The sequence below is a fragment of the Agrilus planipennis genome, unplaced genomic scaffold, assembly GCF_000699045.2.
Source record: "Agrilus planipennis isolate EAB-ADULT unplaced genomic scaffold, Apla_2.0 scaffold74, whole genome shotgun sequence".
Taxonomy (NCBI): domain Eukaryota; kingdom Metazoa; phylum Arthropoda; class Insecta; order Coleoptera; family Buprestidae; genus Agrilus; species Agrilus planipennis.
In genome coordinates, this window is record NW_020438975.1 from 1,291,710 (window position 1) to 1,300,229 (window position 8,520).

The following is an 8,520-nucleotide window of genomic DNA, read 5'->3' on the forward strand; positions in this document are numbered from 1 at the left end:
TTTAATAATTAAATTTTGAATTACAATTTATTTATGTTTCCTAAACGACCCAAATGCAATTAAAAAAAATGACATTCCAGAAATTGGGAAACTAAAAAGTTAAATTTGGACAGTATTTCTTAATAAGTTTAATTTAAAAATACGATTATGTTTTCCATCAAATTTTATCATTTTTATTATAATTTCGCATTTTAAGATTGAACAGAGAAAGTTATCGAAATAATAATCCAAACAATAAATATTTAATACGTCAGGTTGGAGTGTCGGGCAATCCTGTGACGTATATCGGCTAAAGCGTAGTGATGGGGCACGCGCAATAGTCGTAAACCTTCGTGAGTCCGATCCCCTCCTCAGTCTTTTCGGGTGCTCCATGTTCCCCGTTTCACAGTGCGGAGTGGAGAACTGCACAAAACGCAATGTATCTCCGCCATTGTTACCGAGTAGAACTACGCAAAGTTCTATCGAAATACATTCGGTTTTATCGTTATAAACCGACTTTAAATGCAGAATAACGTCACCGAATTAACGCAGAAACTACTACGAGCACTGGATAGCAATTATAATGTAAGCTAATACCGCTTTTAATGAAATTTCGACAATTTTATCTGTATTGGATTGTAATGCTCTAAACCAGGAGGACGAGAGTACTGTAATAAGTCACATTTTCGTGAAAATGTTTGAAAAAGAAGTTTCAGCTCTCCAAAAATGGTTATTAATGTAATTTTAAAGCAAATTTGGCAGTGTAACCGTTATTTTCGATCTAAATTGACCCATCAAGAAATTGGTTATTTCGTAACGAATTTTTTTTATGAATTCGAGTTTTGTGGACAGTGCTCATGATAGAAGTTCTATTAAGTTTTTATATAATATAAGTCGTCGTTACATTAAACATTTTTATGTTATTAGCTTAAATAGTGAAAAATTGTCCGTAATTTGACATTAATCCAGTACAGGTAGAGGAAGTTGTCCAGCAGAATGTGTCCATTTGAATTTCTAAACGCCAGACATTATTTGTTTAGGTCATCGATATGCCAGCCGTCATCGAAATTATATCCTTATTGGAAAAAGTTGCTATTACCAAAGAACTGCTGGAGGTAAATTTTAATTTATTTTTCGTAGATAACCTTACTTTTGACGCCCATTCTTTAGGTCACCTAAGCAATAGAACCTAGTGCTTTAAGATATTAGTTGTCCTTATTTCAACAATTCCTATATTAACAATATTACATTACTACTTTACATCATTAATCACAAAGTTCTATATTTCTTTTAGTTACAAATACAATTTCATACATTTTTTGAACAGTTCATTAAACACCCCTGTAATTATTATTATGAATTCAAAATTGACAAATATATATTTTTTCATTAGTTTTCTTGTTTTTTTTTCTCTTATAATTTTTTATTAGCTTTATTTATTTGAGAAATTTACCAGCATTTACTGTTTTATTATATGTTTATGATTTGTCTTATTTATTTACATGTACATATATAATTAGTACTATTTTGGTTTTCCTCTTTTAAGATTGTAATAAGGATATATGTTTACATAGTATACTTGAACCCATTTCTGTATCTATTTATATATCCTATTAGGCCTACGAAATTTTANTTTTTTTTAGTTAGAATTTCATTCATCGAATATGGATTGGAATGATTTTTATAATGAATGTATACCAAGAAAATGCCTTCCTAGCGACTATGGCGGTACGCTACCATCGGTTGTGGAATTACATGAACAAAATACCAATAAACTACAAAGTTTAAAAGGCTTCTTTGAAACAGAAGAAAATCAAAGATGCAATAAAATTTAGTATATTTTTTAACAGAGCATTTTGTTACGTATGTATTTGGTTTTGCTAATAAAGGATTTCTTAGTTTTATAAAATTTGAATTTTATTTTAAATTAGGTAGTTGGTGCCATCTACATTTTCCGAGCTGGAACTTTTATGCAAATTTCGGTATCAAAAAAAATGACAGCTGACTTTGACGGTTAAAGTTCGTATTTTTGATGTTAAAATTAATAATCAAAGGTTGATACATTATTAATTTTTGTTACAACTGTATTACACGATTCAGATTAATTTTTATTATCCACTTATCGTTAGCATCACATTTTGACATTTGTTCGCGTTTCAATTTCAGTGCCAGCTGAACAATAGTGGTTGTATGTTCCAGTACCTATGTTTAATATTGAAATATGATTGAAATGCATACCGCAGCTGATGGTGAAATGAAGCCATTTACTCTTAATCGTATTGTTTTTATGTGCCCCTTAATTACTAAATTAATGAAATATACAATAAGTAAGTATATGATTATATCAATTATTGACATTTAAAAGAAAACTGTTATTGTAGGTTAAAAACTGTTTATCATTTTGGCATAAGAGCTTTTTTAAGTACCGTAGCTATTTAGGCACGGTAATTTTCTTCAAGATGTACGAATCTCCGAATTCTTTGCAAGATTTATGCCTGGATACCGTTTGTGATAATTTATTGGAAATTTTCGACGTTTTCTACGAGAATGTGGAAGAAGAAAAAGTAGAAAATGCTACTGTTAAACAGTATGGTGTCAATAAAAAATTTAAATTTAAAGATAATGAATTGTTTCTGATAAAAGAATTATCAGAGATGCTGTTTAATAAATTGGGAGAAAAGAACCTAATATGTGATTCAACTTTAAATCTGTTCTCTGCGAAAAACACTAAACTTCAAAGAGTCAAGATAAAAAGTCCTAGGAAAATTACAATTGAAGGCTTAAAGATTCTAAAAGAACATAAGTTATTGGAACTAGAATGTACAGACCTTAAGAAATTTAGCATAAATTCTATATTAGGTAAGTGTCTATTATATTGCTAATAATTGATAGATATAGTCACAAGAAGATATATTTATTTACATTTTATTTATTTATTTATAATATAATATGCAGTAGGTATAGATCCACTAGTACAGGACTGATAAAGAAAATTAGACTTATTCTAAGAAAATAACAAAAACTTAATTTTTATATAATAAAGTTATGTCCATTTCAGAATGCCTTAGTGATTGGTCATTCCAAAACTTAGTATGCTTAAATCTGTCAAGATGTACATTTATAAATTCCCAGAGACACAGCTTTGTTCCCCCTTTGACAGAATTAAGAAACCTTAAAAGTTTAAGCGTGGCTTATACTGAATTCAATCAGTATGCTCTAAAAATATTATGTGAAGATTTGAAACAACTTGAAAAATTGGACATTTCTGGAACTGTGGTCACCGATCTTACACCTCTTCTGCTACTCTCTGACAAACTGACAAGTCTTATGATATGTGTAAGTTGTTTGTTATCTTTCTTTCTTTCAAAAATAGTTGCATATAGTGAAATTATAATTTGAGTACATGTAGGTATATAATTTATTAACTATCGTTAAATTAGGGAAATACCTGAAACATTTAAATTAATAACTGTTTTATTTAATAGGACTTGCGCTTATTAAAGAAAATGACCGAAGTAGTGACGAAATTGCACAATTTACGTCATTTGGACGTGAGCGTAGTTTATGATCAGTTAGATGGGACAGACCACACAGTCACTGAAATCCTGGAAAACTATACGTCTTTACCCAACCTCATATCCCTAGATTTGTCTGGATGGCGCGAACTGATATCGAAAGACGCCTTGGAGAATTACATAAAAACTCACCCTCACCTTAAATACCTTGGCATTGTTTTAAACTTGGTGGCCTTCGAATCACCGTTCTCCGACCCTAACGATCCCCGTTTTAACCACGACCTCATGATAGCCGGTCTTGGAAGCGAAAACCAAATCAAAATGACCTTAAAAAGGCACTTTGAAAGAGAACTATACGTCCAAAAGGCTCTTTATCACCTGTTTCAATTAACGAGCGCTTTCCATGAGGCTCGAGCAGATATCTTTGAGTTGGTACTTCCTTCCATGGCTGCGCACCCTAACAAATTTGGAGTTCAAATGGCTGCAACCGCCTGTTTATATAATTTGACTCGAGGCGAAAATTCAAAACACATACACCCTAAATTACTGAGCAGGGGAGTCAATCTAACATTAAGTGCCATGGAACATTTCCCAGGAGATTACCAATTGCAAAAGAACTCTTTGTTAACCCTCTGCAGCGACAGGATCCTGCAAGAAGTGGCATTCGACAAGTTCAGATGCGCCAAATTGGTTCTAGATTCTTTGTGCGCTTTCGATGAGGTCAATATGAACCGGATGGCCGTAGCCATTTGTAGTATCCTAGCGGCTAAGATTTCTACCAAAGAAACGTCGGAATTGGGTGCAAGACCTATCTACATGAAGAAACTACTAGCTATGGTTCAAAATAGAGTAGAAACAAACCTGGCTGATATTACTCTCAAGTTTACTCTCAGTGCCCTTTGGAATTTAACCGACGAGAGTGCTGCCACCTGTACAGTTTTTTTAGAACAGGTATTTATTATTTTTATGCAATTTAAAAAAAATACTATATACGTAATGAAAATGTTGTGATGTACAGGGTGGTGCCAGTTTGTTCATGAACGTTCTGAAAACGTTCCAGAAAGACAGTGCCATAGAGACCAAAGTTCTCGGTTTGCTGAATAACATCGCCGAAGTGAAAAAACTCCGTCACAGTCTAATGTTAAATTCTCTTATTGAAGAGTTAAATTTGTTGCTCAAATCGGAACACATGGATGTTAGTTACTTCGCGGCGGGGATTATAGCCCATCTGGCATCGGATGGCCCGGCCATGTGGACAGTGACCAACTACAGCCGGGAGCAGATGCTTTCTGAACTTGAGAAAGTTGTATCAAACTGGAAAGTTCCCGAAAATGAGATGGTTGCTTATAGGAGTTTCCGCCCCTTTTTCCCTCTTTTAATCAAAGATATGGACTACAGGGTGCAGCTTTGGGCCGTCTGGGCTATACGTCACGTTTGCACCAAAAACCGTAAGTTGTTGAAAGTTTTCTAAAATAGGATAAATAGAAGATTTAATCAAAGGGACCATAAATAGGGTAATTTTAAGCAAAACAAGTATATTATTATACTTATACTAAGAAAAGATGAGACATAACTTCAAGGTCAATTTGCCTATGTTACGCCCTTTAATGTAACATCGCCCAGTACATTATCACGTGAATATGAAAGAACTTTTTTGCAAAATATTTATTATTAAAGTCTATTTATAAGTCTGCATTATTTACTTATGTATTTGACTTACTCCTTTGTCTTGTATGTTGAAAAGGATAGTGATTAATTATAACATCAGCACGTTTTATTACTAAACTCAGATAAAAATGTCTTTATTAAATTTCTTGTAGGTTACATTAAACTAGCTCCATTTTGTCGTTTTTCTGCTTTCTGCTCCATTGAAGATTTATAAACCAGTCATTAATAAGGATATAAAGTATGTAGGTACTTCAAAGTAATTCAACAATCAAAATTGTTTGTTTAAAAGAAAATTTAAATTACCTAGAAACGTTAATAGGAGTCTTGTAATTTTTGATATACTAAAAGTTTTGTTTTATCTTTCATTTTAGCAAATCGATACCTTTTCATGCTTAAAGAAGAAAAAGGAGCGATTTTGTTGCGAGAACTCCTAGAATGTGACGTTACCCACCCCACTATAAAGGACATTTGTCAAAAGATATTCAGCAATTTAGATAATAAATGAACTTCATGTGATAAACGCAATTAACTTTATTTTTTTACTACGTTACTACATAAAACCCTTGGACTGAACGTTCTGTATATAATTGCAAAGTAAAACAGTCAAAAATATAAGTGAGGCGAAGCGAATGTGCGGTCAGTTGTTGCCCCCTTCTGTTGTTATTAGAGACTTGTAAAAAAGAAACAGGCATTGGTCGCACTATCATTTTGTTTCTTTCTGAAGGGTAGTCTCTTTTTTTAATGGTAATGCTCAATCCATCACTGACAGACGTACAAGAGAAGCAAAGCGAATATGCGGTCAGTTGTTAAGATGTTCTGTGGTTATTAGAGGCGTACAGAAAAGAAACAGGTATTGGCCGTGCTATCACCTTCCCTTTTTCTAAATAGTAATCACTATTGTGATGCTAATGTTTAGTCCATCCCTGACCAATCTCCGAGAAAAGAAAAGGGAATAAACGGTCAGTTGTTATCTTATTCTGTAGTTATTAGAGGCTTGTAGAAAAGAAACAGGCATTGGTCGCACTATCGCTTTGTTTCTTTCTGAAGGGTTGTCTCTTTTTTAATGCTAATGCTCAATCCATCAATGACGGACGTACAAGAGAAGCAAAGCGAATATGCGGTAAGTTGTTAACATGTTCTGTGGTTATTAGAGGCGTACAGAAAAGAAACAGGTATTGGCCGTGCTATCACCTTCCCTTTTTCTAAATAGTAATCACTATTGTGATGCTAATGTTTAGTCCATCCCTGACCAATCTCCGAGAAAAGAAAAGGGAATAAACGGTCAGTTGTTATCTTATTCTGTAGTTATTAGAGGCTTGTAGAAAAGAAACAGGCATTGGTCGCACTATCGCTTTGTTTCTTTCTGAAGGGTTGTCTCTTTTTTAATGCTAATGCTCAATCCATCAATGACGGACGTACAAGAGAAGCAAAGCGAATATGCGGTAAGTTGTTAACATGTTCTGTGGTTATTAGAGGCGTACAGAAAAGAAACAGGTATTGGTCGCACTATCACCTTGCCTCTTTCGAAATAGTAATCACTATTGTGATGCTAATATTTAGTCCATGACTGACCAAAATCTAAGAAAAGCAAAGCGAATGTGCGGGCAGTTGTTATCCCATTCTGTGGTTTTTAAAGAAAAGAAACAGGTATGGACCGCACTATTGCTTTGTCTCTTTTTGAAGGGTAGTCTCTTTTTGATGCTAATCCTCAATGCATCACTGATAAACGTACGAGAGAAGAAAAGCGAATGAGCAGTCAGTTACTAGCGCGTTCTGTGATTATTAAAGGCTTACAGAAAAGAAACAAGTATTGGCCGCACTATCGCTTTGCTTCTTTCTGGAGGGTAGTTACTCCTAAATGCCAATGCTTAATCCATCATTAGCCAAGGTGCGAAAAAAGCAAAGAGAATGTGCGGTCAGTAAATGTCCCCGTCTGTAGTTATTAGAGGCTTGGAGAAAAGAAACAGGTATTGGTCGCACTATCGCTTTGTTTCTTTCTGAAGGGTAGTCTCTTTTTTAATGGTAATGCTCAATCCATCACTGACAGACGTACAAGAGAAGCAAAGCGAATATGCCGTCAGTTGTTAACATGTTCTGTGGTTATTAGAGGCGTGTAGGAAAGAAACAGGTATTGGTCGCACTATCACCTTGCCTCTTTCGAAATAGTAATCATTTAGTCCATGACTGACCAAAGTCTAAGAAAGGCAAAGCGAATGTGCGGTCAGTTGTTATCCCATTCTGTGGTTTTTAAAGACTTAGAAAAGAAACAGGTATGGACCGCACTATTGCTTTGTCTCTTTTTGAAGGAAAGTCTCTTTTTGATGCTAATGCTCAATTCATCACTGATAAACGTACTAGAGAAGCAAAACGAATGTGCGGTCAGTTGCTAGCCTGTTCTGTGGTTATTAAAGGCTTGCAGAAAAGAAACAGGTATCGACCGCACTATCGCTTTACCTCTTTCTGAAGGGTAGTCTCTTTTTGAAATTAATATTCAATCCATCACTGACCAACGCACGAGAAAAACAAAGCTAATCTGCGGTCAGTATTTATCTCTTTCTGTGGTTATTATGGCCTGGCAGAAAAGGAAAGGTATTGACCGCACTATCGCTTTCTAGAGAGTAGTTTTCTTAAAACTGTATATATTTTGTCAACACGAAGTTTATTAATGTAAATGTAATTCAGAATAATTCTTTTCTAAAAATAATTTAACCATAGGTTGGTCTTATGCATTTAACTAGAGTAAAGCTGCACTGTATCCGGATTTTTTTCCACTATTTACAAGAAGGTTTACCCGTAAAACTCAGCAGAGTTCATGTTTTAAATGCCACGATTGTAGATAAAGTTATGACGATAATGAGACCGTTTATAAAAAAGGAAGTACTGGAATTGGTAAGATAATATTTTTTTTAAGTGAATCACCTTGTATATATTCTTGCATATCTTTGTTCATATAATCAACGTCTCGCATAGGCTTACTGTAAAGTATAAGTCTCATTTTAATACTTTCACCTGCTAATTGTATAACTGGTACCATTCAACATGTTCGCGAATATTTTATTCTTACTTGTTCTTAATGAATGTTATGTAACAATTTTCATGTCTTGTCCCAATTATTTATTTAGCGTTTTTTTTTTCTCAAAAGAAAAACAAAATTTAGAGTTCACAGCAAATATATATTTTTATAATTTATATCTATAGATAAAGAAAGTATTTTTTATTTTTAAGAAAAAATTTCGTGAATCCTAAGAGATTTGTAGGACACCCTGTATAATAAGTTTCATAAAAAAATAGTTTATTCAAAAATTCAAATAGTGCTTAGAGCACCCTCATTGCACTCCATGATTTTGTTTGCCTAAGC

The 8,520-nt window shown here is 33.8% G+C and overlaps 3 protein-coding genes across 7 annotated transcripts in view; all 3 read left to right on the plus strand.

Moving 5' to 3' along the window:
- Positions 1–1,882, plus strand: part of LOC108734845 (alpha-tocopherol transfer protein-like) — a 20,655-nt gene extending 18,773 nt beyond the window's left edge. For all 3 annotated transcript variants that reach the window (XM_025975439.1, XM_025975438.1, XM_025975440.1), the window contains exon 5: positions 1,623–1,882. In XM_025975439.1, coding sequence (XP_025831224.1) covers positions 1,623–1,814 — 192 coding nt within the window. In that variant the 3' untranslated portion in view covers positions 1,815–1,882. The remainder of the gene's footprint in view (positions 1–1,622) is intronic.
- LOC108734843 (mediator of RNA polymerase II transcription subunit 26-like) overlaps positions 143–8,520 on the plus strand; it is a 12,448-nt gene continuing 4,070 nt past the window's right edge. Inside the window, exons 1-2 of the mRNA XM_018466547.2 lie at positions 143–564; positions 1,020–1,094. Of these exons, the coding sequence (XP_018322049.1) occupies positions 502–564; positions 1,020–1,094 (138 nt within the window). The 5' untranslated portion in view covers positions 143–501. The remainder of the gene's footprint in view (positions 565–1,019; positions 1,095–8,520) is intronic.
- On the plus strand, positions 1,931–5,707 carry LOC108734842 (protein zyg-11 homolog B-like). Of its 3 annotated transcripts, none has more exons than XM_018466544.1 (7): positions 1,931–2,033; positions 2,146–2,306; positions 2,361–2,838; positions 3,038–3,315; positions 3,465–4,445; positions 4,513–4,942; positions 5,534–5,707. In XM_018466544.1, the coding sequence occupies exons 3-7, from the start codon at positions 2,439–2,441 to the stop codon at positions 5,665–5,667; spliced, it is 2,223 nt and encodes a 740-aa protein (XP_018322046.1). In that variant the 5' UTR covers positions 1,931–2,033; positions 2,146–2,306; positions 2,361–2,438; the 3' UTR covers positions 5,668–5,707. The 3 variants fall into 3 exon arrangements, with proteins under 3 accessions (XP_018322046.1, XP_018322047.1, XP_018322048.1); XM_018466545.1 differs by lacking the exon at positions 1,931–2,033 and adding an exon at positions 5,315–5,404 and having other exon boundaries at positions 2,040–2,306; positions 5,534–5,625; XM_018466546.1 differs by lacking the exon at positions 1,931–2,033 and adding an exon at positions 5,315–5,400 and having other exon boundaries at positions 2,040–2,306; positions 5,534–5,625.

Coding starts and splice junctions, on each gene's coding strand:
- LOC108734842 (XM_018466544.1), top strand. CDS start 2,439: ATGTACGAATCTCCGAATTCTTTGCAAGATTTATGCCTGGATACCGTT. Junction 2,839..3,037: donor TAGCATAAATTCTATATTAG/GTAAGTGTCTAT, acceptor TGTCCATTTCAG/AATGCCTTAGTGATTGGTCA. Junction 4,446..4,512: donor GTACAGTTTTTTTAGAACAG/GTATTTATTATT, acceptor TGTGATGTACAG/GGTGGTGCCAGTTTGTTCAT.